General features: G+C 42.0%; 1 protein-coding gene across 3 annotated transcripts in view; it reads right to left on the reverse strand.

Moving 5' to 3' along the window:
- Window positions 1-15,581, reverse strand: part of oxsr1b (oxidative stress responsive kinase 1b) — a 42,198-nt gene that overhangs the window by 24,207 nt on the left and 2,410 nt on the right. For all 3 annotated transcript variants that reach the window (XM_037079082.1, XM_037079081.1, XM_037079083.1), the window contains 2 exons: window positions 8,162-8,274; window positions 1,194-1,302 (listed from right to left, as the gene is read on the reverse strand). In XM_037079082.1, the coding sequence (XP_036934977.1) occupies window positions 1,194-1,302; window positions 8,162-8,274 (222 nt within the window). The remainder of the gene's footprint in view (window positions 1-1,193; window positions 1,303-8,161; window positions 8,275-15,581) is intronic.

Here is a 15,581-nt window from a genome sequence, read left to right on the forward strand (position 1 = left end):
TTGGCGGGCACCGTGACCCTGGGCCCAGCTGCCAGGCGGCTGCCAAGCAGCTCATGACTTGAGTGTCTCCAAGGGAGCCAGGCATGCCACCTGGGCACTATCCGCTATAGTGGGACGTTGTTTACAGAGGGGGAGTTGGAGGGGAACAAGTAGAAATGTTTATTGTGTGGATGTATCCGTGTGCTTGTATAATTAAGTGAGTAAGACTGAAAGCAGGAGTTGGAGAGAGACGAGTGGCAGCTTTTTTCCTTTTTGTAAACAGAAGACCATTACTTGAGGCTGAGGCAAAGGAGCCCACTGCTTCTTGCTTGTCATGCTTGACACTGGACGCCTTCATCTAGATGCTGCCCTCACAGGTCTTCAAATTCACAAGGCCGATCCAAATGCTTTATTAGATACCAACGATTGATGTGGCTGGTGAACACAAAAATTAAACACAACAATCAGAAGCAGATGTTGTATTTTGAGGTCTTCCTCTCCATGGTGGCCTCCTCTTCATGCTCCTCTCACTAGTTAATTGCAGTACTGCCAAATGGGTGCCATGACGCCGGCTTGCAGGCTGTTATTACCTCTGCCCTGTCATTAGCTCCTGCACTGCACTGAGTCAAAGCCCGGAAAGAACTGCAGCTCACGTGGGACACAATGAGGATCAGTGCTGTCACATTCCCTACAATCACAGTTAACATCACTTGCAGTAAGGAGCAAAGCTCTTCCTACTGGCCTGACTCTCATCTCGAGGGGCACCGCTAAAAATTCTGGACCCCTCACATATGACTTTAGAGGAGTAATTTGTAAGATTTGGCCAGAATTTTATTTTTACATCTGTGTACTGTGTTGCAGAGATGTCATATGAAGCTGGCATGTTAACAAGCTAACCACATACTCCAGAGCCTCTGGCTCTACGGCTATCTGAACCATGAGCTAGTTGGCTAATTGTAGCTAGCTTCAGCAAAGGATAGCTAGCAAAGAGCAGCAGCAGTCATTTACTCCGGTGATATACTGCCCACTGTGCTTTTGGAGCAACATTTGAATTCTGGCCATACAATTACGAGTTACACCTTTAAGGCCAGAAATATATTTACATATTCATCACTAGTTTGCGCACTGCGACATAAATTCTGCTTATCAAAATCTTTTTAAGAGATTGGATGGATGATGGAAGAAAGAAAGCTGTGGTGGAGACTTGCACTTACCACCACTGAGCAGCTTCATGACCAGCCACAGCTCGTCCTTTACCACAAAGGAGGTGTAGTAAGACACAATGTTGGGGTGGTGGCACTGACTCATGGCCTGAATCTCTTTCTGTTAGAGGAAAACAAAAAAACATAGTTTTAATCCGTTTAATCAGAATTGTACAAGACATTAAGATGACCTAGTGACACCCTAGCTCTTGATTTGCAATGAACCTAACGGAGCTGTCAATTAGAAATAAAGTTTTAAATGAGAGACAGTGTATTCTTCTTAATGACTTTCCTTTCAAGAAGCAGGCAAAACAAATTTTTTTTGAGCTGTTAACAGTTGTGGTGGAAGCAAGATAAACTGTGAAACACACAATACACTTTCTTTATGTTTTCATGCAAGACACACAGCGCCTGGCAGCCAAATGTGCTCATTTGGCTTCCACACAAAAGGTATGATAAAAGCCTGATAGAAACAAGCTGAGCGCACTCACAATAAACACCTTTGATGCCGCAGCTATTCTTAAAATTTAGTGCGATACTTAAGATCTTAATGACGTCAGTAGTCAGAGGAGAAATAGGTTAGGTCAATATAATGCATATCCATGCAAAAGCGAAAAACAGCCGGAGCTCAGCCCTTTATACAGCTGTAAAGCTCTCTTTCTGTGTGTGTGCGTGTATTTGAAAAGCAGGGGAGCTGAGGTAATGCTGGCACAGAAGTCTAATCCATCACTTCAGCACCAGTCGTGAAGTCATTTAAGGATAGACAAGCTTCCTAAGGAAAAGAAAATCGAGCTGACTTCAGAGTTGGGACCACTGCTTCTGTTTCTGCAATTGAACCAACTGACAAATGAGTGAACCTGTTACTGGAGCTTCCCATCACTGCAGAGAATCTCTGTGCTTGTTGCTATTATTACGTATAAAACTGACAAATATCTTATTACTTACTACTGATAAATCCACAGAATATTGCAGTGAGCGTTCAGTGAATTCATTGTTTAGTCTGTCTTTTATGTATGTAAATGCTGCTGCTACGCCAAAATTTCCCAGCTTGGGATTAATAAAGTATATCTATCTATCTATCTATCTATCTATCTATCTATCTATCTATCTATCTATCTATCTATCTATCTATCTATCTGTAAAATGTAAAAAAAAAAAGAATAAATAAATAAAATAAAATATAAAAAGGTGAACAATTCTCATCTCATCCCGGAGCTCACAGTGACGTCTTCGAATTTCTTCTTTCATCTAACAAAATCGGTCAAATTCAATGTCAAATTCGGCTACATGTGTAGAGTGGTGTACAGCGATATCCGGAGCATATGATAATATGTTATTGATGGACCTAGGCGAGCATTTTCCCCCTCTTTCCCCCCAGTCTTGGTGCTAAGCCATGTTGTGCCAGGCTAGCAGTATCTCTGTATTGGATCCACAGAGGTGAAATCAATATCAACCTTCTGATCCAATTATGGGTTTCCACCACAAACGACTATATTTCCCCAAATTTCAGAGTGTTATATACAGTAGCGTGTTGTACTATGACAGGTGCAGTAAGAGCCTGTCAGCTGAGAAACCTTAACACTCGAGCTGAGGCCGTTTGTTAAAGGCCTCAATCAATAAACGCTCTTGGGTCAAAAAGTAAGCAATCAAAGCCTGATGTTCCATCAGCATAAATGCTTAGCCGACACGATGTGCATTAGCGGCGGTAGCTGTGGAGTCATCACTATTGAGCCTGTGGCCTTCAGAGAGTGCCTCGGCCAAGAGAGAGACTAGAGCGCCTGACAAAACGGGGTTAAAACATTAAATGAGTCATAATAAGGGTGGATACAGACTGTGTATGAAGCAAAGTCATTAGACCGTGACAGGCGCAGACATGTTTAAGCGCACACAGATCCATGGAGGACAAAAGTAAGAGTGCCAGCGACCAACAGGTGAGCCCACACACACACTCCAACACCTCTAAACTACAGTCTAATAACTTCCAGTCTGTCGAGCCAGACAGCGAGCTCAGTGGGTTGTCTCCCCTATCATTCTTTCTCAGGATACTACAGGCTGAGAGAAAACAATAATGATACAGCCTGCTGGCTGCTACCCTCCAGCCCCCTCCCCTCTGTTCTCAGTACAGTGGAAGAGGCAGGTCACTGCAGCTCTGTGGGCCAGGGTAACCCCAGAAAAGAAAAACAATGGGATAACAGGGAGGATATCGTGCTCTGGCAGTTGGCAGGTTGTCCCATCTTTTTCCAGCAGACAATGTGTGAATCAGAGGGACTCTTTGTTGTGGGGATTAGGTCACTGTAAACCTATGCTGCCGCAAATGTTCCCATCACTCCGCGCCATTCATATGACTTCTTTCTGTGTGACCTTCAATGAACAACCTCTCACATTTGAGGAAATCTGCTTCGGAAAAAAATTATTTCTGCTGGACATCTCAGTGCTGACAGGAAAACAAGAGATACTCTAAAGTGCCCGATGATGTACGCAAGCGCTGTGCAATCTCCCTGTCAGAGCCATTCATGTAGGGGCACATCGAGCATTCATTTCATGAAACTTATCCTGCATGAAATCTAGCTTCATTTGACTATAAATTTTGTGCCAGCCACTGATACATGACGTGGTTAAAACACTCGCTGGTTGGAGGCTCATCCAACATTTGACGGATCATTGTAAATGTGTCTTCATGTGCAAATTCTGTCTATACAAGAATATCAGTGGTTGTATCAATACCTTGTCTCAGTGTATGTCAGCATCGGACCCAAAAGTCCAGCACTGGTACCATATACAGGTTCCCAGAGACCAAAGTGATGTCTTCAAACCAACAAATATGTGCCATTTCTACTTGATAAATGCCTTCACAAACAATTCAACAGTTCTGTCACCAGTGTACGACTGTGTGTGTGAATTCTGACCTGAGTGGTCAGTAAAACTACAGAAACCGCTACATAAACACAGTCCATCACCCGAAGATTTTCACAGAGAAATGATGAAAAGCCTTCCAAAATGTCTCTCTTTTGCCTTTGTTTTAGGATGAGGTCATCGCGCAACCAAACACAGAGCGCTTTTATTCACCCGACCTGCAGACCGCAAGAGACACACCTGTCTACTGCCACAAACAAAGACACCCACAGCACAAATGGTTTCACTAGCCACTGATTAGATTTCTCCTTTTCATGTACGAGACGCAGATGACATCAGAGGAAGCACTTCTGGTTAGCTGTGTAGGACATCATCGTGAAGAGACTTTTAATAATGACCATCTGTGTTACTTTCACAGGCTGCATACCATTAGCATAGCATATTCTCCCTCTGCACTTCTTTTGCACGAGTTAGCTGTATATTATCCATCAGAAGGGATTCTTTTAAATGAACAGTTAAGGTTTAGAAGAAGGGAAAATAAAGTCAGAGGGGACTGTGATGTTTTTTAATGATTACTTCATTAAAATCACCTGTTTAACAAAACGGTACATGTGCAAAAGTTGACAGATGTTCTCTCCTTTGTTATGAGAAGGTTAACTTCCATTAAGGACAATGTTTTCTGGAAAACCAGCACCAGCAGGGGTAGGCCAAAAGTTCAGATCAATAACAGCATCAGACCGGCCCCTCCATTCCCCTCTTTCCACTCGTCTAACAAAACTTGTTGTTCTCGTCCTAATGGAAATCACATTGGTTTATAGAGCCTGTAACCTTGGATTAATATTTCCTCAACACGTCAACTCAAATTCCTGTTTTTACAAAAAAAAAAAAAAAGAAGTGAACTGAATAAGACAAGGGCGTTCATTGTGACGTGCGTGAGGTCACTTTAGTTTATTTCATATACAGAACTGAAGCTGACCTTTCCGTCTTGTGATAGGGCCTACAAATCTTTGTTGACACTCTGCAGAAACCAAGCTAAACAGTGAAGCAGGTTAAGCCTCCTCACGCATCCCTTAAAAAACAGACCTCGTTATTTGCATCCTTCTATATCGGGGCCTGATCGTTGCTGTATTTGGCGTGTCTGCCGACCTTGAAACTGAGCAAAAAAAATAAATAATTGACCTATTGTCACCGACTGAATACAGTGCTGGGTCACAAACTGGTGCCACAGAATCGCGCCGATGGCAGACGCACAGAGGAGCCACTATAGAGGCAATGTTACGTCACTATCAGTTACTCAGAGCCTAACACACACTCACTATGACCCAATCTCACTGCAGCATGCGCACACATACACACAGACAGAAACTATTGAGGAACAGAGACACTGCCGATTGAGGGGAAAACGTACAAAAATGTTATGTTAATGCTGAGGACACCATTGTGCTTCTGAATCACTTCCTACAGCTCGATGCAGACTGCCTGTACTAGAAGTTACTAGAGCCAAGATCATTAGCCAAAAAAATATGTTGAAAGTAACTATCGGCGCACCAGCCTTTGCTGAAAAATATTTTTCTACTTTTTTTAATCAGACCCTGTGACTTTTTGGCTTCTTTACTCCCATGTGACGGTTAACTGAATCGATTTGGTTTGTAGCCAAAACAAGACATTTAAGGGCGTTAGCTTGGGCTTTGGGACACACCGTTTACATTTTCCACCATTTTCTGATACTTTATAAACTAAGCAACTAATCGATCAATTGAGAAAACAGCTGACAGCTTAATCAACGATGAAAATAGTCATTAGTTGCAGCCCTAGACGTAACTATTTTCACCTCAACATCTTCCTCAGGTCACTGTTACCTCAAGGTAGCATAAAATTGACTAGTATTTTGCCGTATTACCACACAGGAACACTCTATCAGTACGTGTCCATAAATAAGTACCCCCTATAGTTTTAACAATTGTGTGATCATGCAGAGCGCCGCGTGTGAATAGTAATCAAACGTCCTCCTCGTTTGATCGAGCTCAAGTCACTCAAAAGCGCCTGTCCGTCAAAACCGCTGTGCCAGGAATAACTACAACATACCGCCTCGTGACAGATTACTGCTTTTCCTCGCATTAAAGAGATTCACAGGTGAGACTGAAGACCTGCGGGCTTCTTTAAAAACCTGCGGAATCCTCTTTTAAAAGCTTCTTCTTTAGAGGATCAATCTGGGTTCAATTTAATGCTTCCTTAACGTTTAAACGGGCACCCAGCAGGCTGTGGAATTGGGAAGGTGGGGGGGGGCACAGGCAGGAAATCCGACCTCGCTGTATTCCATGTGACCGCCTGCTCCGAGAATCACGGAGCAACATTCCCCTGATTCATCCTCCAGAAATCACGGGGCGGAGTGGGGCGGGTAAAGGTTTCTTCTTGGTTTAGTATTGCGGGGGAGTAGTGAGAAACCTGCCAGTTATCTCTAGCGATGATCTTCCATGCACACTTACAAGCTTACACAATATTCATTTCCCACAGGTTTCTTTCACAGACCTTTAGACGAGAGTTAGGACTGAGGACTGGAAAAATCCATCAATCACTCTCCAGGTTTAAGTTAACAACAGCTCATTTCCCTGGGAAATTACATGTCTGCTGTAAAGAAACCAACAAATAAATAATAAATCATGATTTGACAAACTGTTTGCCATCACTAAGGTAGGAACATAAGCCACAGACAAGCACCTGATCATCTTTATGCGCAAGGAGGAGCTTGACACAATCCTTCCAGCTCTAGAGCTAAATCATCGGGTGTAAAGCATACGGCAAGTGATGTGGAGGCTGCGGTGCAAGATTGCATTGAGGGTATAAAGGCACAATGCTGCCGTCAGGAAGATGTCCCACGGTGGTCTAATAGTTTCCTGGCAGTAAGTGGAGCCCTCCTTCAGAGAACAACCACGATAGTGTTTGAAGTGACAGGCGAGATTGGGGGAGGGCTCGGAGAAAACGAGTAATGAAAAGCAGAGGTGGAACTAACTCCGTCCACACGCACCGAGTGCAAAGACAAAGCTCTGAATGCGATCTCGTGCTGTTGGAGAGCTCCCATTGATTGCACAATAAAAAGTAACAAGGTCAAGAGAAAAAAGATGTTTCGGGTAATTTGTAATCGTGAAATTCCGAGGCCGCATTTTACACAGTGAAGCTCATTGGTAAAAAAAAAAAAAATGAAAGGGTAGGAGCGCTTCCTGGACTTGAAAATCACAAGAAAATATGAAGTCAGTTATGAACGAATAAAATGAATTTATTGTCACAGCATGGTAACCTTCTGAAGCATTTCAGCATCAAGCTTTTGTCAGGTAGTAAATACAGTGAATAAATCAATCAATTCTCAAGTTCATTGTTAGTGTCAGATCCTGTCTCTGTACATATTTTTTTGTTTTGTGTGTGTAGCCGATTTATCATTATCTATTTCCACGACCTTACATTGGCACTAAATATCAGCCACATATCGTCTGGGCTTTAAAACCACAACTGAATCGTGACAATGCTACATTTGTTCCGGCCTGTACCAAAAAAAAAAGTTTCATCGCAGTTCTTCATTACAATGCTGTTTTGTACACATTTTACCATTATCAAAAAAAGCTTTTGCAATTTGGATATTGCACTTGGCCACACTGCAATTTCAGTAACATTGCGACTAACTGTGCAGCCCTAATAAAAAAGGAGGTTAAAAAGGCCTCTGGGGAAATGTTGGGTTGAAAGCACCTGGCAGGCTGAGCTCCGGCAGGGGAACAAGAGAAAGTACGTGAGCATGTTGTTAGTGCTACTGAAAAGTAAGAACCACAGCAGTACAGCAGAGTTACATTTTCAGGTTCTTTTTACATTTACGATCTTTGTTTCCACCAAAAAACATGCCGCTAAAGGGGGACTTGTTGCAGATTTTGATTGGCATTTACAGCAGCAGTTTATCAGACACAAAATTAATATATACCAGGTTTTTTTTTCCATCAAGATCAAAACATTATTCCCTGAAAAATTCATGCAAACCACCTTGGAATGTGAAATCCAGAAAAGGAACACACGTCTTCTGTTAATGTCATAATAACTATACATAGGTTACATAGATTTTATTAGAAGGGTTGTGTGTGGCTTACCAGCAGTTCATCCATACTAGTCTGGCACTTCTCTAGGTTGATGCGTTTGATGGCCACCTTCTCCTTGCGTGGTAAACAGTAGGCTGCTTGAACCACTGCTGTGGCCCCACTCCCTAAAATCAGACAGGAAAACAACATGTTATCTCTTTGATTCTGATTCAATATAAATTGTCTCAGGCAATATGAGGCTCAGTGTTTTGGAAGAACCCAACTTTGGCACTTTCATCTCGGGTTATATTCACATCCTTAGGCTGCACAGGTATATTTATATAGTTGCCCTTTCTTTTCAACTCAAAGATGCTTGATACACCTAAAAAAAAAAACTCCCGAGTTCAAAGCAGTTAGGTACAGCTTTGCTGTGACACTTCATCAGATTTCTATTTGGTATGGCTCAACTGTCTTTTCATCAATTATGAATCAGCTTTCCCAAATCCTGCCTGATGAAGCAAGTCTGATTGGGGTCAGTGAATCTGCTGGACGAGGTGCATCCCCCAGGGGGCTTCTGAAGGAGTTTCATGCCAGAGAGAGCCAGCGTTTGGTCAATATACAGCTAAGAAATTCTTTCTCTGGAGTGTACATGTATCCTCGGTACCCTTTACAGACTAAATTCACTGGTCATTGAAAACTAGAATTCTTTACCAGATACTGTAATCCAGAACATGACAATCGCTCTAAAACCAAGATGATTCAAGGATGCAAAGGTTTATTTGTCATGTACTGTACATACATAATATATGCACTGAAATGAAATTTGTGCTAAAAGAGTCAGTCACCTTCTTTTTCCATGCTTTCAATACTTTTCAGTAAACTCCACGAACCCTCGCAGCAACAGTGGGAGTTTATACCACCACAAGTACTGTTTTGATGTGCAAGCAAACCACACATAGATTACAATCTGATTAAAGCTTGAAACCTACAACAGTGGGCTAATCTTTAGTTTGAATCTTGCGTGACAGACGGGGCAAAAGCTTGTAAAAATCCACCCCAGGAGAGGTACGCCAGTTGTTCCTGCATCGTGGGAGGTCATTTCACTGCCCCCTCAGTGCTCTTATTTGACGCCTTACCTCGCACACACGGTTGTTTCCACAAGATCTCCGGGGTATACGTGATGCTGAGTAATGCTGGGAGCGTGTTCTCCACTGGCAACAGGCCCCGGTGACTGAAGGAGTGAGAGGTGAGTCGGTTCGCCCTCCAGTAAGCTTTTCCTAACCTCCCTCGTCCTAGCTATGCCCAAATATCAACAAAGTGCTCTTTGTTTGGAGTTTTCATTGAGCCAAAAGTGTATGGAGGTTTAAAAAACGAGGGCTATATTAAAAATAAAAAAAGTTCACTTATTTTAATTAAAAAGTAAAGCTGTCCCTGTAGACGTGACCGCTTTTTATTTAACTATTTTTCATTTAAGATAATTATAACTTCAGGCTAAAAGAGAGATGCAGAGAGTAAAACCTTTTCGATATCGCTCCAACTAGGAACTAGAAAGAGATTTCGTGGAAGGTATTTTTATCATTGAAATAGTCACGTCCAGTCTGAAAGCTTTATGCTTCTCTGCCTCCGTTATACTCAAGGCGTGCTGCAGGGTTTGGATTTGGGATATTTCTTTATTGTTTTGACTGGTTTATTGGTTTATGCAGCAATGAATAGAGTCCTTATCAAGAGATGTCCCCGTTAGTGCATTCAGTAAAGTCTTTGAGCTATGTGATGGCATCCTCCAACCATTGTAAGGTGCTACAAGACTGTGACATTTATGCTACTGTTCGAATATTACTTTGTGCTAATAAAGTTTGAAAGAGGGGGAAAAGCTTATTTCACAGACGACATTTACTGCTGGATGTATCATTGGATTTATCTTGTCTATTTTACAAAGTCTCCAAAAAGACACAGGAGTTCAAGGCTGGATTACAAAGCTTCTGAAAGGGATACATTGTACCAGAGCCCCTTTAGGAATGGACCAGCAATTAGCTAAAAAGTTCAGAGAACTTGTAACCTGTAACCTCCAGCTCTACACAATAGCTGAAAAAACAACAATAAAACCCAAAAAGCAAACTCTTACTTTTTAATTTAATCCAATAAAATGGAAAACGGAAATTAATTTTCCTATAATTGACAAACAGTGGTGGCCACCTCACCCAACATGAATCCACTGTGAGTGCCATCTATTGACTGACAACCTCTGATAATGCGTAGCTGGCCTTGCTCAACTCTCCAGCATCCAACTAATCACAGACCACTCCGTCATTGCTCAAAACGTCGTGGCTGACCAGCTCTTTAAATATATCCCCAAGCCCTCTCCAAACACCACCACGGCCAGCAGCAGCAATACCAAACAAACCTCTGGAGGCCGGCCAGTGACGGGGAGCTCGGCCCTTTGCTGGCCCGCAGGGAGCCCAGTTGCCCTGTACACATCGGAGTGTAAATTCTCCAAGCAAACAAACAGCCAGTTGTCAGGGGTGGCTGGACAAGCTGGAGAGCATGTGTGCTTCAGGGAGATTGTTGGGTTTGAAGCAGGCAAGGTCAAGGGGCAGCAAGGTTCTGCAAGTCATTAAGGACGAAGAAGAAGAAGCCCAATGTACCAGCGAGTTGGGACCTTGAAATAATAGAGACCTGATGCTCTTGCAAGCTTAGCACAAGCGTTTTCTGCACAAGGTAGTCACGTCTCCACCATTTGTATCCGCTTACATGATTATTCAATATTTCACAGGGCCGTTGAGGTTCTAGCCAAACCTGCAAAATGAGCAATTATACCATCATGCAAACCATTACAGTCATGTGTACCAGTAGTCAGCAGTGAGGTTTCCACCAAAAAAAGGAGACCTTATTATGAGGCATTAAATACAGACGCAAGTCACAAAAAGCATCTGATATTATCAAAATGAGCCACCCAACGTCAAATCTCTATCGTCCTCAGGGACAACACCATCGCTGCCCTCTCTTTCAGAATGAGAGGAAACATACAAAAGAGCCATCCTCACAAAGCCAAGCACTGCAGCAAGCGTCGGGACTTTGAAAAAAAAAAAAAGTCAGGCCAACATCTAATCTGCTAAACAGTCTGGCACAGACATAAAGGCTGCATATCAAGCAGGGGTTGTTTTCCCCTTTTTGTTAAATTAATTAATCAATGGGTGAACGAGAGGAAAGAGCCCGCTCTTTATGAATACAAATCAAACTTTTTGAGCTCTCCGGCCCGTATTTCATATTTCCGAACGCTCAACAACAACACCGCTGAGCGTGTTCTGGAAAGAGGACGGCTAAATCAAATCTATATATTAAGTTACCACATTAGGCGAAATCAAATGAAGATGATCCGACTGTCAGCTGAAAATGCGGCATGTTGACGTGGCCAAGGGACAAACAGCTGTTCTGGCTTGTTGATTTCCATTGGTGTTCCCATGTCTGATCACTTTTTCCCCTCTTTGCATTTTGTTCCAGTTTCATACAGTTGAGTTTTACAAATATCAGGACGCCCTTTTATTGTACATTTAGATGCCAACTTAAGTGTCGACTTAGCAACTTTGTTTGGATTTACTATCCTTACATTAATGTTAATATCAATATTAGGGATGCAAATATCAGAGTGTAGATTATCAGTCTGATATTGGGAAACTGATAAATGCTGATAAATGACCTGACAGCCAAATTGCTTTCATTCACTTAACACGCACAGCGTAGAGAAGAAGAAGGAGGAGGAGGAGGAGGAAGGGAAGAAAAAGAAGAAGAAGAAGAAAGAAAAAAACACTGTTTTAACACAACAAATCTTGTTAAAGCTAAGGAATATCACATTATCATGAAATTATTGGTTATCTTGTTTAGTTAATAGACTCCATGTGCCTCAATATGTTACAGCTCTAAATGTAAGAACAGGAAAAAAGCAGCAGACAGGGTCAAACTACTTGACCACTCCAGCAGGGGAAACATTGACAAAACAATCCTGATCTTTGAGTGTTTTCTGTAAGCATGTTTCCACAAAACAAGTGCAGCTTGGCATGGAGGACTTTATGAGCATTGTTATACTCTAACCTGGCGCGGTTTGAATGGGACACGCCTGACCACAGTGTTTTTTCTTGGCAGTGAACTGTTTAAGCCTAAATACTCCAATGAGGGCCTCTTGTCATTAACCTGGAAGCTATGTTTGCTCGAGCTGACTTGCAAGTATGGAATGTTTGCATTTTCTCATTTTCTGGCGCGACTCTATGAAGTTTGTTAAACAAACAAGATAGCAAAACACAAAGGAATAGTCAATAATTTAATAGGCCTACTTCCAACTTTGACAAAGATCATTACACTTTGATTAAAATGATTACGGCAGCTCAAAGACTGTTTAGATACCAAGGGGTATTTTTTTAAATGTCAAGGTTTTATTAAAAGGTGCGAGATGGACGAATTGGCCACCTGTTGAGTTCATACATCCAACACTTAAGAGACAGCATATCACTCCTAATGGCTGCTTACTGTGTGCTGTTTATACATCCATGACTGTAGCTACTGTTTGTTGAGTTAGCATGTCAGCAAGCTGGACATCCAGGGGAGTGTTGAAAGAGTTTTTAAGGCCCGCTGCTTTAAATTGTTACATATCGCAGCTTTAAAGTGCTGTTAATACATTTCAAATGTTTTTGGGTTTTTTTCCCTATTGCTTCTTGACTTCAGTACTTGCTTTTTTTAATCTTGATTTTTTTATGCACCAGAACACCAGGACAAAATTCTGGTATGTGAAAAACCTGACACTGATGTGTCAACATTTTCCTGGTGAAAAAGGTGAAAACATGTAACATTAAAAAAAGTCACATAGTAGTGCCCAGTACAGTATTATCTGATTAGCTTGGCTTTGAATTGGTCTCTTAATAGAGTAGGCAACAGGTCTTGGTTTCCTTCCTTATGTAGGTCATCTTGGATTAAATTTTTCTCTGCATACCTGGCTGACATTCCTAACATTCTTTAAAAAGTTACAATGATAAATGACATGACAAAAAAACAAACAAACAAACAAAAAACCACACACAGTGGATGCCTACTGTTTTGTAATCGTCTGATAACGATGCTCTAACAAATTAATGTGGCCTAAACCTTGAGGCTGACATTAAATCATAATTGCTAGCATGGGGGAGGGTTGCTTTCCATTGTGATAAGTTTCCTAGAACATAATCATACAGATGTTTGAGTGCAGGACGAGGAACAGGGAGGAAACATGGTTGCTGGTGGATACAAACAGTGAGAGCAGAAAAGTTTCCAGTCCAGATTTGCCAATACGAATGATCCAAAGTCTGATCCAAAATGAGAGAGCAAGCTGGACTACTTTTTTTTTTTTTTCCTATGGGCACTGTCCAGTATGATCCAATGTTTGGTGGATGGGAGTGGGTGTGAACCATGTAATAACAAGTCCTCTTTCCCTGGGGAAGTTACCAAAACAATAGCTCTGCCGGGCGTTCTGGGTATGCAGGGCAATCCTCACAACACCAGTTGAGCATAAGAGCTGCAGAAAACATCTCTCTGGCAGGAAACAGTTCCTACAATATCTCCACAGTCAGTTTCTCTTGAGATAGGGAAGTCTTTAGTAGCAGTTCAGCTAGGCTGATGGGGTTTTCTAAACTCAAGTAGAGCTGGGACGATTAATAGGTCTATCGCTCAGTCCATCGACAAAAAATATTACTTGTGAACTGTCGCAATAAACAATGTGTTTATTTACTCAAAGGGGCAATCGATGCGTAATCAAATTAGCACGCTAATGAGCTAGCTCCAATGCGTCCTGGTAGAGAGCTCCTGTGTTGCAATGTAAATGCTAAAACTCCTCAAGCTCCAAGTCTGTACAGGTAACTGAATCACAAACTGAGCTAAGCCAGCTAGCAGCAGTTAGCAGTAATTCTGGCGATATGCTGCCCTTTATTGTAATTGCATATGAACTCGACAGGTGGCAAATTCTTACATGTTGCAACTTTGAGGTCAATCTATGAATCAAAACTTGCAAATATTTCCTGCTTTCACTCATCTGCTTCTGTTTTTTTTGTTGTTGTTTTGAAGTGCGAACAAAAACGAGCAATTTCACTGAATCTTTCACCACTTCCTGACATGACTAATCAAGGCAATAATCAGCCTACTATTCAATACATACCGCTTATACGCTGATTGTCATGGGGAAACATCAAATCTCACTGCTCTCTTTATAATTTTCTACCAGTCTGTGTGCATGCGCTGTTCCGTACGTTATGGTGCTATATTACCTGACTGTGAGGAAAATTGCCAAGCTAATAAAACCCACTCTTTTGATTAAATCAGCGACGCCTTGAAGCAATTAGAACTTCAGTCCCACAACGCACTAGCTACCTGCCGCTGCAATCAGAAAAAAGATCGGAATTAAAAAAAAACATCTACTTTTATATCAACTTTCTTGAACAAACAGTAGCCTGTAATTATTCGCAGTCCTCAAAATTGCATTTGTGTTTACTCACACCCCTCCTTGAATACACACTACATAACACCACTGCAGCCCACCCCCTGGCCGATTGTGCAACCTCAGGAATATGCCATCCAAACATGACCCCACGCTTTGAAGCTCAAGCATTTTATTTGCTAATTTAAGTGACCAAATCCTCCATATTGAGGCCTCTATCTCATGGGTTAGAGTAAGGTACATTCTCTACTGCTATTTAGGAATGGGCAATATGTTCCTGGAAATCCTGACAGCAAAGGTCAAGATGGTAACTTGAGTGAAATGCTATGAGGAAGTGACTCCAATTGAGTGTGATCCCCTGTCTACATGATAAGAACAGCAAGAGCTCTTCTGTGTATTCATTTATAACGAAAGCCCCAATGTTCCCTCATGGAAAGTGGACTGATCTAGCAGGCCTGACAGAGGAAACTGCAAAAACTCAGACCTAAAGCTCAGCCCTTTTTTTTTTTTTTTTTTTTAAAAAGTTGTGTTGGTCATAATCAAGCAAAGACTGTCTGAAAGAGCAGAGAGAAAGCTCCACAGGACTGTTGGCGAGGATTGTTATGAACAGAAGCAGATGCCAAACAGGAGACTATTTCTTGTTTACCTTGTGCTCACCAGGAGCCTGGAAACACAGGCACACACAGAGGGTTCTGCTAATTTAGATGAAACACAAGGTAGACCAACTGCTTCGGAATCAAGAGGGCTGCTGGTAATCAGGGGGAAATGAGGGGAAGAAACTAGGCTAAGGGCACAATTCACTTCCAAAGCTAAGTTGATAATCATGATCCCTCGCCACAAGTAAGCACGCTGCAGTCCAACCTGGAAATAGCCTTTCCAGCTTTGAATCTATGCTAACAATGTGTGTCAAACATTAAGCTGGAAAATGCCACAGAACTGGTTCCTATACAAGAGGGGCTGTATCTCGGTATGCATGCTAAATTGCTGGGTGCTATCTTGCGGGGTGCCCCAGATCACATTTTCCAGGAAACCGAGAGAGCA

The sequence above is a fragment of the Acanthopagrus latus genome, chromosome 19 (assembly GCF_904848185.1).
Source record: "Acanthopagrus latus isolate v.2019 chromosome 19, fAcaLat1.1, whole genome shotgun sequence".
Taxonomy (NCBI): Eukaryota; Metazoa; Chordata; class Actinopteri; order Spariformes; family Sparidae; genus Acanthopagrus; species Acanthopagrus latus.